This window comes from Theropithecus gelada, chromosome 20, assembly GCF_003255815.1.
Source record: "Theropithecus gelada isolate Dixy chromosome 20, Tgel_1.0, whole genome shotgun sequence".
NCBI lineage: Eukaryota > Metazoa > Chordata > Mammalia > Primates > Cercopithecidae > Theropithecus > Theropithecus gelada.
Genome location: NC_037688.1, coordinates 33,154,542 through 33,172,558, shown reverse-complemented (window position 1 = coordinate 33,172,558; position 18,017 = coordinate 33,154,542). Strand labels below are relative to the sequence as shown.

General features: G+C 46.1%; 1 protein-coding gene across 2 annotated transcripts in view; it reads left to right on the top strand.

Moving 5' to 3' along the window:
• The window catches only part of TMEM231 (transmembrane protein 231), a 20,410-nt gene extending 2,952 nt beyond the window's left edge, over window positions 1-17,458 (top strand). For both annotated transcript variants that reach the window (XM_025369400.1, XM_025369399.1), the window contains 5 exons: window positions 9,174-9,302; window positions 9,634-9,777; window positions 12,641-12,722; window positions 14,124-14,229; window positions 15,416-17,458. In XM_025369400.1, the coding sequence (XP_025225185.1) occupies window positions 9,174-9,302; window positions 9,634-9,777; window positions 12,641-12,722; window positions 14,124-14,229; window positions 15,416-15,596 (642 nt within the window). In that variant the 3' untranslated portion in view covers window positions 15,597-17,458. The remainder of the gene's footprint in view (window positions 1-9,173; window positions 9,303-9,633; window positions 9,778-12,640; window positions 12,723-14,123; window positions 14,230-15,415) is intronic.
• Window positions 17,459-18,017: the final 559 nt, after the last annotated feature.

Below are 18,017 nucleotides of genomic sequence, written 5' to 3'. Positions count from 1 at the left end.
GACGGAGTCTCGCTCTGTCGCCCAGGCTGGAGTGCAGTGGCGCGATCTCGGCTCACTGCAAGCTCCGCCTCCCGGGTTCACGCCATTCTCCTGCCTCAGCCTCCCGAGTAGCTGGGACTACAGGCGCCCACAACCACGCCCGGCTAGTTTTTTGTATTTTTAGTAGAGACGGGGTTTCACCGTGTTAGCCAGGATGGTCTCGATCTCCTGACCTCGTGATCCACCCGCCTCGGCCTCCCAAAGTGCTGGGATTACAGGCTTGAGCCACCGCGCCCGGCCGAAATTGAGAATTTTCAATGCAAATGTTATCTCAAGACCTGGAGATACATTTCTAAATGATCAAGTAAATGAGATAAAAATATTTGCAGCTAGATATGATAGCTCACACCTGTAATCCTAGCACTTTGCAAGGCCAAGGCAGGAGGATTGCTTGAGCCCTGGAGTTCAAGGCCAGTGTGGGCAACATAGCAAGACCCCACATTTCAAAAAAATAAAAAGTAGGCTGGGCGTGGTGGCTCACGCCTATAATCCCAGCACTTTGGGAGGCTGAGGAGGGCGGATCACAAGGTCAGGAGATCGAGACCATCCTGACTAACACTGTGAAACCCCATCTCTAGTAAAAATACAAAAAAAAAAAAAATTAGCTGGGTGTGATGGCGGACGCCTGTAGTCCCAGCTACTTGGGAGACTGAGGCAGGAGAATGGCGTGAGCCCAGGAGGCAGAGCTTGCAATGAGCCGAGATCACGCCACTGTACTCCAGCCTGGTGACAGAGCAAGACTCCGCCTCAAAAAAAAAAAAAAATTAATTAATTAATTAAATAGAAACCGAGAAGTGGTACAATTTGCCCTAGCTTTTTTTTTTTTTTTTGAAACAGAATTTCACTCTGTCAGCCAGGCTGGAATGCAGTAGCACAATCTCAGCTCACTGCAACATCTGCCTTCTGGGTTCAAGCGATCCTCTCGCCTCAGCTTCCCAAGTAGCTGGGACTGCAGGCATGCACCACCACTCCTGGCTAATTTTTTTGTGTTTTTAGTGGAAACACGGTTTCACCATGTTGGCCAGGCTGGTCTAGAACTTCTGAACTCTGTTAATAGCCTTGCCTCAGCCTTTCAAAGAGCTGGGATTACAGGTGTGAGCCACTGTTCCTGGCCTGCCCTAGCTTTGAAGTGAACAGAGTCTGGACTGGAACTCAGTATTTCTTATGCTGTATCTTAAAATCTTAGCCCTTATTGCAACAAACTACTTTTATTTTCTAACTTTGTGCATAGAGCCAGACTGGCGTCAGCCTATCCAGGAAACTGTCCAGAAAGCAAAGGAAACAGTGGCTGTTGGTTAAGGTTGGACCAAGTGCTGGGAGGTGGCTTTGCAGTGGCTAATTGGGGGAAATACTGAAGTCACAGCCTTGCTTCTGCTTTGGTCAGCTCATCTTGGACAGCGTTTCTAAGCTCCCTATATGTTTAATGCTTTGGAAGTCTAGTTTTTGTTGTTTTTAACGAGAGAAGAAAAAAGCAGAGTGACTTTTTCCTCTCAAGGAGGCTGACATAGCTCTAGAAGGCATGTGTGGACCCAGAGAATGCAGGGACTGAAGGTTATAGAAGGATTCTGGAGGATAAGTGGAGAGTACCATGTTTCTAAGACACCTGTTTTTTCTCATCTCTGAAATCAGTGTCTTCCTGTCTGTGGTTAACTGTTGGCAAAGAGGCAGGTGTGGCATAGTTCTCATTGCTTACACCTGGGCCGATATCAAACCATGCAGAAGGGGCATCATTTCAGTGTAAGAGGTGGGTGTTAGAAAAATATAAATGCACTTAAAAAGAAGGGGCATCAGCGACCTCAGAGAAAACCCCAGTAGAACTAGTAGAGAAAACACTAGTAGGACATTATTTTAACCCCTGAATTGAGTGGAGAGCAAGTAAGGGAAAGTTCGAGAGCCTTTTAAAAACAGGAAGGCTCTGCATAATTTCAGAGTCTGCTTAAGGGGCCAGACTAATGACTTTTAGTTTCTTTTATGAATTGTTTGTTTGTTTGTTTGTTTGTTTGTTTTGAGACAGGGTCTCACTCTGTTGCCCAGACTCGAGTGCAGTGGCGCATTCTTGGCTCACTGCAGCTTCTGCCTACCAGGTTCAAGAGATTCTCCTTCCTCAGCCTCCCAAGTAGTTGGGATTACAGGCTCCTGCCACCACACCCGGCTCATTTTTGTATTTTTAGTAGAAACAAGGTTTTACCACATTGGCCAGGCTGGTCTCAAACTCCTGAGCTCAAGTGATCGACCTGCCTCGGCCTCCCAAAATGCTGGGACTACAGGCATGAGCCACTGTGCTCGGCTGAATTTTTGTTTTTTGGTTTTTGTTTTTGTTTTACTGCTGTATCACCAACATGTTTGATGGCACAAAGGACAAAGTTGCATAGAAAAGTATGGATATTGTTGACTGAGTTAAAGTGTTACTCAAAAGGACGAGGATGTAAAGAAGTTTTAGGAATCCCTGAATCAATTTATTTTGCTAATATTTTTCTTTCTTTCTTTCTTTCTTTTTTTTGAGATGAAGCCTCGCTCTGTTACCCAGGCTGGTGTATAGTGGCGCCATCTCGGCTCACTGCAACCTCTCCCCCTCCTGGGTTCAAGCGATTCTCCTGCCTCAGCCTCCTGAGTAGCTGGGATTACAGGTAGGCACCACCACGCCCAGCTGATTTTTGTATTTTTAGTAGAGATGGGGTTTCACCATGTTGATCAGGCTGGTCTCGAACTCCTGACCTCAGGTGATCCACCCACCTTGGCCTCCCAAAGTGCTGGGATTATAGGCGTGAGCCACTACCCCGACCTGTTTGGCTTATATTTTTCTAAGTAAATAAACATGATAGCTGCCGTAAATATGTCTAAATCTAAAATTTCTTTTAGTAGCTTTTTAAAAAGTAAATGATTAGAAAAGTGTCATAGTTTAATTGGAAGTATTTTTCTTTTCTCAGTGGTATATAAAATAATGGTTCATTTTATAATTAATGGTATCTTAGATTGATTGAAATACAAGGCTGAACACCATGGCTCATGCCTATAATCTCAGCACTTTGGGAGGCTAAACACTTGAGCGCAGGAGTTCCAGACCGCCTAGGCAACATAATGAGGCCCTACTACAAAAAATTTAAAAATTAGCCAGGGGTAGTGGTGCATGCCTGTACTCCCAGCTACTCAGAAGGCTGAGGTGGGAGGATCACTTGAGCCTAAGAGGTCAAGGCTGCAATGAGCTGTGATCGTGCCACTGCACTCCAGCCTTTTTTGACCCTGTAGCAAAAAAAAAAAAAAAAAAAGAAGAAATAGAGAAAAAAAGAAGAAATACAGGGAGACAGGTGGAAAGGAACCATGAAGGAGCAGTTTCTGCTTTGCTAGAGACCCAAAACTGGTACCAAAGAGTATTTTTAGCATCAAAACAAAGGAGCACCCGGTGATGACAAACATATGGTGAAATCAACACTGGTATAAACTAGGAAATTAACCTTTATTAAAAGAATATGGGCCATGCGCAGTGGCTCACATTTGGGAGGCTGAGGCGGGTGGATCACCTGAGGTAGGGAGTTCTAGACCAGCCTGGCCAACATGGTGAACCCCTGTCTCTACTAAAAACACAGAAATTAGCCAGGTTGTGATATGTGATGGCGGGTTCCTGTAATCCCAGCTATTCAGGAGGCCGAGGCACGAGAATTGCTTGAACCCAGGAGGTGGAGATTGCAGTGAGCTGAGATCACACTACCCGTACTCCAGCCTGGGCGACAGAGCCAGACTACATCTCAAAAAAAAAAAAAATAGAAGAAGAATATGACTTGAATGAATGAAATGTATGCAAACAAAACAGAAACCAAACAAAATGCCAACAAACCATCAGATGCTGTAGAATTCCAGACGGGGAAAAGTCACACATCAGGATACTCTGGAAACAATGGCACTTACATTTCTGGCAATTCCTGCAGTCAGGTGGTGTGCTGGTTATGAGGTATTGTCTCAGCTCCAGACCTACCTCCTATGCTCAGCTTCCAGGTTCCTGCTGAGATGCTGGAAATCTCCTTCTTCCCCTGCAGCTGCCTGTTAGGTTCTGCCAGTAGGAGGCATGATGAGCCTTGTTCTGGGAGTGAAAAAAAGAAAAAAAAAAAAATGAAACCACTGCCAGGGTGAAGCACCACTGCTGGGATGACACAAACAGGGACAACCAGCAAATAGGAAGCATCAAGACACCTCTCCTCCAGCCTTCCAGGTTCCCTCTAGTGTGTCCTTCCTCTAAGCTCAGAGGTCCTGGCCCCATCTGGGCAACGGTCCCTTCTTGAGGTCTGAGGCTCAGCTCTTTGAGGCCTCTTCCCTGAACCTCTAAGTTCTATCAACCCCAGCCGCTTCCCCTTCTTCTCTAGTCCTAGGCGTGAGAACTGCTCCCTGCAGCTATCTGTGTGTTGCCAGGATATCCCCTTTTTACGTCTTCAGTCCTCTAATATCTATGGGACTAGTTATTCCCTATGTTAAATTCCCTCTGGCCAGGCACGGTGGCTCATGCCTGTAATCCCAGCACTTTGGGAGGCTGAGGCGTGCGGATTGCCTGAGGTCAGGAGTTCGAGAACAGCCTGGCCAACATGGTGAAACCCCGTCTCTACTAAAAATGCAAAAAGTAGCTGTGCATGGTGGCACACACCTGTAATCCCAGCTCCTCGGGAAGCTGAGGCAGGAGAATCACTTGAAACTGGGAGGTGGAGGTTGCAGTGAGTGGAGATTGTGCCATTGCACTCCAGCCTGGGCGACAGAGTGAGAGTTTGTCTCAAAAAAAAAAAAAAAAAAAAAATTCCCTCTGACTCTGCTCAGTACATGAGTGTGGATTTCATGTGTATCTGTAAAGGGTTATCCTCCTTTAACCATGAGAAATCTTTTCAATTAGAGTTCTTATGAGCTATTGTAGAAGATCCCTGAATCAAGAGTCAGCAAACCAAGGTCCTAGTCCCAGTGCTGTCACTGGGTTTCATAACCTCACCCTCAATGTATCTATCCATGTACAGGGCATGAGAGTACCCACCTCTCTCCTGGGATATGCAGAGGAATCACATGGGACAATGAATGGATATGAAAATTGTTCCAATGCCTGCATATACCTTGTAGATATAAGGTGGTGCTGTGATGTGTGAATTCTCTTGGCTAAGCACCAGTTAGAGGTTAGAGACCTAGAATTTATGTTAAAGAAGTAGTAGCCTTTGAACGCCTGCCTTTGTTAGCTATTGCATATTTGTTAAACTTACTTTCAACTAAATAGAATTAAATAATTTATTTCTTCAGTGGTCCAAGCGATAACAGAGGAGCACAGCCAAACTTCGCCAGCCCCAGGAGGGTGAGAGTCTAGCCTGGTGACAGGTCATTTGTGGGAGACACATCCTTTCCATCGAAACTTCTCTCCCCCATCTCTCCACCCTACTCTCCTTCTCACCCACTCTGCCAACTGCACTGGCCCTGTGGGCACCCAGAGCACAAGCACCTGGTTAGCCTGGATCCCTCCTCTCTGAGATGTTCCTGCACCCCATCACCTCACTTCCTTCAGGACTCCAACAAGTCAGGTCATCCTGAATATTTAAAAATTTCTGTTAAATTCTTTTTGCTGTTGTTGTTGTTTGTTTGAGATGAGTCTTGCTCTGTCACCCAGGCTGGAGTGCAGTGGCACAATCTCAGCTAACTGCAACCTCCACCTTCTGGGTTCAAGCGATTCTCCTGCCTCAGCCTCCCGAGTAGTTGGGATTACTGGTGCACGCCACCATGCCTGGCTAATTTTTGTATTTTTAGTAGAGACAGAGTATCACCATGTTGCCCAGGCTGCTCTCAAACTCCTGAGCCCAAGCAGTCTGCCCACCTGGGCCTCCCAAAGTGCTGGGATTATGGCAGGAGCCACCACCCCTGGCCAATTTCTGTTAAATTTTACCTTCATTATTCTCTAATTTTAGCTTGCTTCATTTCTGCCAGTGGCACTTGTCACTATTTTCTACGTTCTCCATTGGGAGTGTATTCCCCGTTAGGATGAGGACTTTGTCTATTTTGTTTGCCATTATATTCTCATTATCTGAAATAGTGCCGGGCGTGTAGTAGGTTCCAAAAAGTACATAACAGATCATTGAGTGAATTTAACAAGTAGACACTATTGATGCTGCTGTGCCAAATATGTCCTCCCTGAACTTGGAGTGGAAGGATGTGCACAGGCAAGTATACAGACATAGATGCCTGGTGCTGCTGTTTTGCAGGAAGATTTGTCCAACCTGCCGTCTTCATTTTGAATTTTTTTTTTTTTTTTTTTTTTTTTTTGAGACGGAGTCTCGCTCTGCCGCCCAGGCTGGAGTACAGTGGCGTGATCTTGGCTCACTGCAAGCTCCGCCTCCCGGGTTCACGCCATTCTCCTGCCTCAGCCTCCCGAGTATCTGGGACTACAGGCGCCCGCCACCTCGCCCGGCTAGTTTTTTTGTATTTTTTAGTAGAGACGGGGTTTCACCGTGTCAGCCAGGATGGTCTCGATCTCCTGACCTCGTGATCCGCCCGTCTCGGCCTCCCAAAGTGCTGGGATTACAGGCTTGAGCCACCGCGCCCGGCCTTGAATTTTTTAATAATTCTGGACATTTTGGTCCTAAAGAGGACCAGATTTGAAGTCACCTGATCTCAAATCCCATCTTCACCATTACTTGCTGTACCTCTGATAAATGCTCTAACCTCCCTCACCCTTGATTTTCTCATCTATGTAATGGGAAAATACTTGTTCTGCCTGCCTGGGGCTTTACATTTATTGTGAAGATCAAAGGAAATGAGCTTTTCCCCCTCCCACAGTGTGTTGGAGTCTAGATTCTTCTGGCATTTCTCTCCTGGCCACTATCCTCTGATGCAAGTTGAGAAATGTGATCTTTGCTTCCTGTCCAACCCTAAAGATCTAGGAGGTGTGGATCCATCACAGAGAGTTACACAACATTTTCTACCCAGATCCCAATTGAAGAAAATCCACAGGAAGACAAGGCAGGCTCTTTTATTTATTTCTTATTTTATTTTTTTTTGAGATGGAGTCTCCCTGTGTCACCAGGCTGGAGTGCAGTGGCACGATCCCAGCTCACTGCAACCTCCAACTCCCTGGTTCAAGCAATTCTCCTGCCTCAGCCTCCTGAGTAGCTGGGATTACAGGCATGCACCACCACTCCCAGCTAATTTTTGTGTTTTTAGTAGAGATGGGGTTTCACCATGTTGGCCAGGCTGATCTTGATCTCCTGACCTCATGATCCACAAGGCAGGCTCTTTTCATCCTACCCGTAATGACTAGTCCATCATTACCTCAGAAACTTGATCATCAGCCTGGTAGCAGATATCCCTCCCCAAAGCTGATGAAACAGGGAAGAGAGGAAGTATCCAAAAGAAAAGGGAGGGAGGTTTCTCTAAAACAAGACCGAAGAGAAGGACATTATTGTTTAGAGAGAAAGAAATAATTGAAAGTTTCTGAAAATTGAGATTTCTTCATTTCAAATGACCTTATTAGCCTGAAAAAGCACACACATAAAAAAACTCTTCCTTACATAATAGTAATGGTGGGAATCAAAATGAATCCATAGATGGTGGATCCAGGTGGGAATGCTGCTACACGATAGTAGAATTGTTCTGGGAATCTACAGTGGGGAAGGATCAGTTGTAGCAAAAAGATTCAGAGTTGTACAGAGGGACCATGTCAGCAGTGATCACTTTTCAGTAACCATCCTTTCCTGATCGTCATTTTAGCATCACTGTTTGGCAAGACTGTGGATGGCAGGAGTGGATACCTTTTTTTTTTTTTTTTTTTTTTTTTTTTGATGGAGTCTTACTCTGTCGCCAGACTGGAGTGCAGTGGCACGATCTTGGCTCACTGCAAACTCCGCCTCCCGGGTTCACACCATTATCCTGCCTCAGCCTCCCGAGTAGCTGGGACTACAGGCGCCTGCCACCACACGCAGCTAATTTTTGTATTTTTAGTAGAGATGGGGTTTCACCGTGTTAGCCAGGATGGTTTCGATCTCCTGACCTCATGATCGCCCACCTCAGCCTCCCAAAGTGCTGGGATTACAGGCATGAGCCACTGCGCCCGGCCACCAATTATTTTTCACTGCCTACGTATGCTTCATAAGCTGTATTTTTGTCTTTTTTTCCTCTACAGACCTCTTGTCTTCTTTCCTTTCATGCCCATAATTTATCAAATAGATACGGTTTTAATGCCTTGCTTGTCTGACATAGCTTCCTTTTTCATTTCATTGATTGCTACTAAAAGATGCACAAGGCTTTCAAGTCCTAACATGAATGATGAGATGAGATCTAACATCAAGAATCTGAAGCAAAGACACTTGTGGTTTCAGAGTCTATAAATAGAGTTTGATAAGGCCGGGCATGGTCGCTTATGCCTGTAATCCTAGCACTTTGGGAGCCAGAGGTGGGCGGGTCACTCAAGGTCAGGAGTTCGAGATCAGCCTGGTCAACATGGTGAGACCCCGTCTCTACTAAAAATACAAAAATTAGCTGGGCATGGTGGTGGGCGCTTGTAATCCCAGCTACCTGGGAGGCTGAGGCAGGAGAATTGCTTGACCCTGGGAGGTGAAGGTTGTAGTGAGCCATGATTGTGTCACTGCACTCCAGCCTGGGCGATAGAGCGAGACTCCAGCTCAGAAAAAAAAAAAAGATAGAGCTTGCTGATTTTCTGTTGAGTTTCAGTTTGTTGGGGAGTGCATAATGATTAGGATTAGGTGCTTTTCTATTTTAACAAGTTGACTTCTAGAGACATAGAAGACGATTCTGATGTGCTACTTAAAATTTCCATACAAATTCAGGCATGTTTATAAAAAAGAAAAAATGACAGTGCAAAATAAACAAGATCAAATGAGACAACTGAAAGACGCAAATGCTATCCAGATGTTTTTTGTTATCGCCCATTTAGTTTGGCCAGTGAACATTTGAAAGACTCGGATATGAGGTTCAGGGGCCATGCACTTTGTGTTTCTCCCCAGTATTAATGCACTTACATCTATCTGTTTTTCTCTTTCTTTTGGTGGGGGAGAGAATGCCTGTTGTGTACAGCAGGACAGTGGGTCATTGCGTATGTACAAAAGTGATGTGGATTCCTCCCAGACTCATTAGTGACCAGGGCTGCTGGCCCTGTTTGGGTTTCCTAGACTAGAGAAGAAGACAGGAACCAGGATGGGAAGATGGACATGCTACATTTTAAGCTGGAGCTTCCCCTGCAGTCCACGGAGCACGTTCTCGGTGTGCAGCTCATCCTGACTTTCTCCTATCAATTACACGTGAGTCAGTCCACTGGGAGGCCGTCCTCTCCCTTGTGTATTTTTAATAGACCAGAGCCCTTCTTCTGATTTCTGGAAGACCCACACTGTAGCAGGCCCTCTTCCCCACGTAGCTTGGGATTTAAGTTAGGCCAATCGCATGGTTTTCACTAAAGTCATGTTAACTGATATGGGCTGTTAATAGTTCAGAAGGTTCTAGGCAGTGTTTCCTGCATGGCTACGCTAGGTATGTGAGGGCCCCTTAGGTTTCAGCCAAGACAGGTGACTCTTAGCACCCAGAGCCCTTCAGATCTGATGGCGGTTGGTATGTTGGTCCTTCTAATGATTTCAGAGGATGGTGACCCTCGTGATGCAGAGCATGGCGTTTCTCCAGTCCTCCTTTCCTGTCCCGGGATCCCAATTATATGTGAACGGAGACCTGAGGCTGCAGCAGAAGCAGCCGCTGAGCTGTGGTGGCCTAGATGCCCGATACAACGTAAGGGTGCTTCTCATCGTCCAGCTCCTTTGTTTCTGTGTGTTACTGTTCATTAAGTTCTTTAAAGAGGGGAATGAAAGGTAGAAATGTCAGGCCAGGCGCGGTGACTCATGCCTGTAATCCCAGCACTTTGGGAGGCGGAGGCGGGCGGATGGATCACTTGAGGTCAGGAGTTCAAGACCAGTATGGCCAACATGATGAAACCTCGTCTCTACTAAAAATATAAAAAATTAACCGGGCGTGTGGTACGTGCCTGTAATTCTAGCTACTTGGGAGACTGAAGCAGGAGAATTGCTTGAACCCAGGAGGTGGAGGTTACAGTGAGCCGAGATCTCGCCACTGCACTCCAGCCTGGGCGACAGAACAAGACTCTGTCTCAAAAAAAAGAGAAAAGAAAAGAAAAATAGAACTATCATTTCTGTGTGGGTGGCACCAAAGAGGGTCTCTGCAGAATTCTTGCCATGAACTTTTTCAAACTACAGAGAAGGTACATGCATAGTTACACCTAGAAGGGAAGAGAAACAAAATCTGTATTTGTCAAAGAACTAAATTGCCTGTTGCTTTTAGGTCCATGTGGGCACACACACACACATTCTGTCTTCCATACACACACTTGGTCACACACAGGATGTACTCCGAGGGATACTGTAAAATGATGATGTAAAATGTTCATGTAAAGTATTTCAGAAATATTACTAGCCATAGTTTACTGAACCCATAAGACATGCCACCCCTGAGTGCAGGGGTTTACCTGTATTATCTCTTAATCGTCACGGCAACCTCTGAGCTGCCTGCACTGTCCTTTCCCAGCGTTCCAGCCACTTGTCCCATCGCTGCCCCCCTTGCTCCCTTCCAGCCACCGTGGCCTTTTTGCTGTTCCTCGAAACCAAGAAGCAGCTGCCACCTCAGGGCTTTTGCCATTTCCTCTGCCAGGCATCCACGTGGCTTATTGGACCACACCATTCAGGTCCCTGTTTAGATATCCCCAAGCACAGTCCTTCCTTCACTTGCATCTACAGTAACAGCCCCTCCCTCCACCATCCCTCAGCCAGACTCTCCCTCCTGCCACCTGGTCTCCTCAGGATATGTGTTTGTGTGTTTATTTGCTGTCTCCCTCAGCCTTGACAGCAGTGGCATCTCAAATACTATCACGTCCATGCCTAGCACACTGCCTGGCACATGGTAAGCTCACAGATACTTGTTTAAAGAATGAATTCATTTTGCAGAAGACGTAACTGGGGCTCACAGTGATTAATTTTCCCAAAGACTCGAAGCTTGAAAGTATAACAGAGCTAGGAACTTTCTGTCTGTGTACAGAACTCATGCATCTAATCACTCATTTCTCACTTTCCTTTTATCACAATGGGGACCATAGAAGTCGAGCTGAGGTACTTTAGAAAGTGAAAAAGGAATGTTATCGGTTATTATAGCCATAAACCAGTACTTGTAGCTATATAGGGGATTTTACTGTTGCTCTGGCTATAATCAACGTAAGTTGTAAAGAAGAGGAAGGTGCAACATACGAAATGAATGTGGCACTTTTTGTTTGAATGTCTATATATCAGATTACAGTAACAGCAGTCTTGTTTTCTTTTTTTTTTTTTTTTTTTTTTTGAGACGGAGTCTCGCTCTGCCGCCCAGGCTGGAGTGCAGTGGCCGGATCTCAGCTCACTGCAAGCTCCGCCTCCCGGGTTCACGCCATTCTCCTGCCTCAGCCTCCCGAGTAGCTGGGACTACAGGCGCCCGCCACCTCGCCCGGCTAGTTTTCTGTATTTTTTAGTAGAGACGGGGTTTCACCGTGTCGGCAGGATGGTCTCGATCTCCTGACCTCGTGATCCGCCCGTCTCGGCCTCCCAAAGTGCTGGGATTACAGGCTTGAGCCACCGCGCCCGGCCTAGTCTTGTTTTCTTAAGGGAAAAATGCACACGCTTGTGGTTTGCATTTTATCTATTTCTATGTTTAAAAGTGATAAAGAACTTAGCACCCAGAGAAGACCAAGAAAATGACAAAGAAGTTGGAAGTATGGTTTCTTTTTTTCATTTTTGTGTAGGGGTTTTTATTTTTATTTTATTTTTATTTTTGAGACAGAATCTTGCTCTGTCACCCAGGCTAGAGTGCAATGGCATGATCTCGGCTCACTGCAACCTCCGTCTCCCAGACAGGCTTAAGAGATCCTCTGATTTCAGCCTCCTGAATAGCTGGGATTACAGGCATATACCACCACACCTGGCTAATTTTTGTCTTCTTTTTAGTAGAGACGGGGTTTCGCCACGTTGGCCAGGCTGGTCTCGAACTCCTGGTCTCAAGTGATCCATCTGCCTGGGCTTCCCAAAGTGTTGGGATTAGAGGCATGAGCCTCCATGCCTGGCTTTTTTTTTTTTTTTTTTCTTTTTGAGAGAGATGAGGTCTTGCTCTGTTTCCTAAACTGGAGTATAGTGAGTGGCATGATCATCATCGACTACAGCCTTGAACTCGTGGCCTCAGGTGGTCCTCCTGCCTCAGCCTCCCAAGTCAGTGGGATTGTAGGCATGAGCCACCACACCTGGAGAAAATATGGTCTATTAAAATAATTTAAGGAATTCTTTCTCCCACTGAGATAGAGAGGGGTATTTTAAAAATAGCTTTAAAGCCTATGAAACATGGACACTGACCCCTTATTTCCATCCACAGAAAGACAGACTGAGGGTAAACGGGCTTAAATTGTTGCAAGAGAGTTTATTCATCTTTGAAGAGAAGATTATTGATACTGCAGTAGGCCACCAGGAACGAGAGGGTGCTCTGTGGGACCAGCCTGGGTGGGCAGAAGGGTAGAAGGAAGAAAGGAGTCTCCCAGGTGCTCACACCACATCCTCCTGTGTCCCAGGTATCCGTGATCAATGGGACCAGCCCCTTTGCCTATGACTACGACCTCACCCATGTTGTTGCTGCCTACCAGGAGAGGAACGGTGAGTCACAGGTAGAGCTCATTCAGCCGCTGCTCAGGACTTTCAAGGTTAGTGGGGGCAACAGAGACAAGCAGAACTGGAACCCTTGTGATAAAAATGTGAAAACCTCCGAGAGAGGCGGATCACAAGGTCAGGAGATCAAGACCATCCTGGCTAACATGGTGAAACCCCGTCCCTACTGAAAAAATACAAAAAGCTAGCCGGGCGAGGTGGCGGGCGCCTGTAGTCCCAGCTACTTGGGAGGCTGAGGCAGGAGAATGGCGTAAACCCGGGAGGCGGAGCTTGCAGTGAGCTGAGATCCGGCCACTACAGTCCAGCCTGGGCGACAGAGCGAGACTCCGTCTCAAAAAAAAAAAAAAAAAATGTGAAAACCTGTGAATGCTCAACGATGGGAGCAAATGTGCTGTCCAGGATTTGTCCTTTTCGTCCTCATCTTCAGACCTGGGACCGCCCCCACCCCTCCAGCATCCCATGGTCCAGAAGGTTAGTGATAGTTAAATGCCATCATTTTCCTACCACTGGCTTGATGAGTTTCCCTTTTAAAAACTGTAAGCCTAATTGAGTTGTTCCCCATAGCACACCTATAACAGATGCCAAAGACAAATTGCTGTTCATGCTTTTCAGAGAGAAGCAGAGGACGTGAGTGACTCTCCCCACACTAGCAGTCCTGCAGGAGAACAGGAGTGCCCCTGCTTCCTGCCAGAAGGCACAGTGTGCTCATTCCTTACAGAGCTCTAGGCCAGGGCACGTGTTGACTCGGCACGTTTGTCTGGTCGGTGGCTGAGGTTTTCTCTAAAGGCATCTAGAGTGTTACTTGGCAACCAGACATCATGGAAACTATACACAGACATCTCACAAGGGGGACGACTGCAAATCCAGTATTGCTTACTGCTTTTGTGTCATATACTAGTGGCATTATTGCAATAATAGAGGGAATTTTAAAACAAAACTAGAAAACAGTGCCCTACAAATCAGCTATTTTTTCATTCCTTTCATTCTTTACCCTTCTGCGGATCTTTTTATACAGCTCTTGTAGTGTAGAAACACATTGGGATCCAGGTTATTTTTATTTATTTAAACTTGGGATATAAATACTTCCCCACACAGCTACAAAGCTGTGATATTACTTTTAGTGGCAGTATAGTATTCCTTCAGTTAGCCATTCAGCACATGTAGAAGAAACTTTCTAAGTTTTTAATGTATTTTAACAAAAGTATTTTGACTATTATTTTAGCAAATAATGTGTGATCAACTTTGCACATGCAATTTCTCTTTCCTTCTGAATGATTTCTTTCAGTTCTGAAGCACACGATAATTTCCAGGAATCAAATAATCTTTATAGCCTTCAACTGCCAGGGTCAAACAGCCATCGTGGTTAATGGTTAATTATTTGCATTGCAGTTACCACCATCCTGAATGATCCCAACCCCATCTGGCTGGTGGGCAGAGCCGCAGATGCTCCATTTGTGATTAATGCTATCATCCGATACCCTGTGGAAGTCATTTCATATCCTTTCTGTTAAAGAGTCCATGGTAAGGCTGGGTGTGGTGGCTCCTGCCTATAATTTCAGCACTTTGGGAGGCCAAGGTGGGAGGATCGTTGGAGCCCAGGAGTTCACAACCAGCCTGGCCAAGATAGTGAGACCCTGTCTCTACCCCCCCAAAAAAAAAATAGCCAGGCATAGTGGTGTACACGTGTAGTCCCAGCTACTTGGGAGGCCGAGGCAGGAGGATTGCTTGAGCCCAGGAGTTCAAAGTTGCAGTGAGCAATGATTGTACCACTGTACTCCAGCCTCAGTGATAGAGTGAGACCCTGCCTCTTAAACAGCAATTACCAAAAAAAATAAATAAATGGCAGCTCAGTTTTCAAAGAGGAATGATTCCTCAGTTGTCTCAAGTAGTAACAGATGTGGGAAGTGTTCTCTTGGAAATCACGACAGAGTTATAGCCTCATGAAAATGGCTGTGTCTTTGACATTTTAGGCTACATGATTCAAAAAATGACTATGTATATCTGCTATTCACACAGGAACAAATAATTCATGTCTTGGTCCTCTTTGTTTCCAAGCAATTCTTCTAGGTAAGAATCATCCATTTGTATGTCTTAGTAATCATATATTATCCTTTTTATGCTAAGATTATGTGAAACATTCTTGGCAGTCCCTGTCTCACCTAAACTTTGGTTTAATTTTGACTTCGGTCAACTAATAGGAAATGAAACCAACACGAACACTGCAGAGAAGCAAACAAAAGAGAAGGCATTTTAACTAGGGCCTTAGGAATTACAATTCCAGAGACACAAACCTAGGAAGCAGCTAAATTGTGTTCCGTACAGGTGCGATTAGGCAGGGGCTAATAAAGGTATTGTAAGTTTACACAACTGGAAGATTTTAGAAGAGTCCCGGATGGATGATGGCTGGTTAACAGCTCAGGATGTCTCTAGTCTGTGATCGATGTAGTTTGGCATAATTATCTGTTTAGGAGGTTGGTCATCAAGCTTAGTATATAAATAGTTCAAATAAAATGTGGCTGGTTTTACCATTTGGCCAAGTTCAGCAGGTCACCTTCCATCTGGGTGTGTACGTGACAGAGGTCCTGCCTCCTTTCTAGATACCTCTGCCACGGCCAGTTCCGTCTTGGATTTTCTCTTCATACTTAACACCATGTGGCCCTCCATTCCTTAGCTGTCCATACTTATCAGCCAGGATTCTGGGAGATGGTAAAGTTCGCCTGGGTGCAGTATGTCAGCATCCTGCTTATCTTCCTCTGGGTGTTTGAAAGAATCAAGATCTTCGTGTTTCAGAATCAGGTGGTGACCACCATCCCTGTGACAGCGACGCCCCGGGGAGAAATGTGTAAGGAGCACTTATCCTAGGAAGGCCGTTTCTGAAGACTCGGCAGGACCGTGGCTGCCTCATTGTCATCTCCTGGGAACATCTTAGGACCTTTTGAAAGAGCCCAGAGGACACGTGCGGCTTGTGTGCTTTTCCCCTCAGAGACAACAGTTCTTTCCAGTTTTGCTCTACACAAGTTCCGTATCTTCAGAGCTCCTGCAGAATCACCAAGGACTAGTTTGTGGAAAGGTCTGAGAGTTCCTGGAGGCTATAATTAGCTTTTTGGGTTTTCTTCCTTGCCTTAGAGTTGAATTTCAGGAGAAAATGGCAGGCAGTTCAGACATCTTGGAAAGAGTCCCATCTCTGGTCAAGCGGAGACTTTTCCTCTGTTGAACTGAGAAACACACTGTGCATTTCTTCCTTCTACTGTGAGCCACTCTTACTCTTTCCAGGGCTCTTTTGTGGCAAACATGCCAATCACTAGCACTTTGCACCCCTGGGCATCTCCATTTCCCATTCAGAGCTTTGATTTCCAGAGCTGAGGCCTCTAACTGGAGACCTGGAGGGGCAGGGCCCAAGGGCAAGGGCCGCATTAGCACAGGCATGAGGGAGGGCTGCTGAAGGCGACTTGGACTGTCCACCTGCCCCAGCCCAACAGTCAGTCATCTGTAATCAGCTCAGCTGAGCAGCCCTGGATCTTTGCCGAACTGTGGCTGGCTCTTCACCCTATTTTTCCCTCTCTCTGTGCCCCTGATGGCAGACTGAAGTCAGAGGGGCTGTTTCATTCCCAGCCCCCTCAGCAGCACTGAGGGAAGAAAGGATTGTCACAACAGGTTCTTTCTGGCCCTCACCCAACAGCCTGGCCACTTGGCCCTCCTCCTCCTTGACAGCCCTCCCCCTTCCTGCAAAGGACAGGGGCAACAGGAGTTGGTGTTGGGATTGGCTCCCACTGCCTGACAACCACAAGTTTATTTGGAAGGCTAGTGGGAAGCCCAGCGGCTGGCCTTTCCCTTGACTAAGGACCACAGTGCCCATCAGAGTAGGGCAGGCAGCTTTGGGAAGGACACAAGAAGCAGTGAGGGAGTAAAGAAGATGCTGGCCTGGGCAGGCCAGTCCAGCCTGGCCACTAGCAGAATGCCAAGCAGTCCAGTGGATTACCCTTGTGGCTAAGCAAGTGTCTGCAAGAGCAGAGATGACTGAAAGGGGCCTCTGCACACGGAAGACGGCTTGTTCAGCCCATTCATCTCCTGAGGACCCGTGCAGTCTCCTCCAAGGACAGACGGAGCTGCTTTCTGATCCCAAGCAGGTCATTACCACTGGGAGGACATGGCCCCTGTGATCCGTGCTTCATGTTCACCCGGAAACATACCCCTCAGTGTGTGCCTCAGTTTACCATGGAGATCAGTTCTCATTTTTAGTGCTCCTTTAGGCTGACTAAAAACAATTTTGGAAACAAAGCTATTTTGAAGTATTCAAACAGAGGAATTCCCTAATACTGTCCCCCTTGTCTTTTTTTAATATTCAGGCTGTTTTATATGCCTCAATTTTTTTCTTAAGATCTAAATGAAAAATAGTTTCTTGTTTAAATCCCCATAAGGCAATGAGATATGGAAGGATGACAAGATAATGTATAAACATTAGTTTGCATTTTATTAAATTATTCTAATGCAAATTTTGTATAAAGAACCCATGATGTTTTGTACCTTTCTAATTAAAATGTTCAAAATGAGGCCGAGCGTGACGGTTCACCCCTGTAATCTCAACGCTTTGAGAAGCCAAGGCGGGAGGATCACTTGAGCCCAGGAGCTTGAGGCTGCAGTGTGCTGTGATCACACTGCTGCACTCCAGCCTGGGTGACAGACTGAGACCCTGTCTCTTAAAAAAAAAAAAAGTCAAAATGGAAGATCGCATGTACCTTTTTCAAGAGAAAGGGTTTGGAATGGGGAAGAATAAGGAGGGCAGAGGTTGCACACACCTGTTTTCATTACTCATCTGCGGCCATGCTTTACGAGGCTCTGCCAAAAGACCTTGGAACTTCCGCTAAGTCTTTGATGAAAGTCCCCTAGTTCTTCCCCAAGTAGATGAGTTTTCAGTGGAATTCACATGCCATGTGAAATCTACGTGCTGGATAATTATGACTGTGTCTGGTGAATTTGAAATTATTTACAGACCAGATCTTAATAGTTTCTGACTCTGAATCATAGCATAGCTGCAAGGGGGAAATAAAAGGCAAGAGGCTGGAAGCTGTAGCTCACGCCTGTAATCCCAGCACTTTGGGAGGCAGAGATGGGTGGATCATGAGGTCAGGAGATCGAGACCATCCTGGCCAACATGGTGAAACCCAATCTCTACTAAAAATACAAAAATTAGCTGGGCGTGGTGGCACATGCCTGTAATCCCAGCTACTTAGGAGGCTGAGGTACGAGAATTGCTCGAACCCAGAAGGCGGAGGTTGCAGTGAG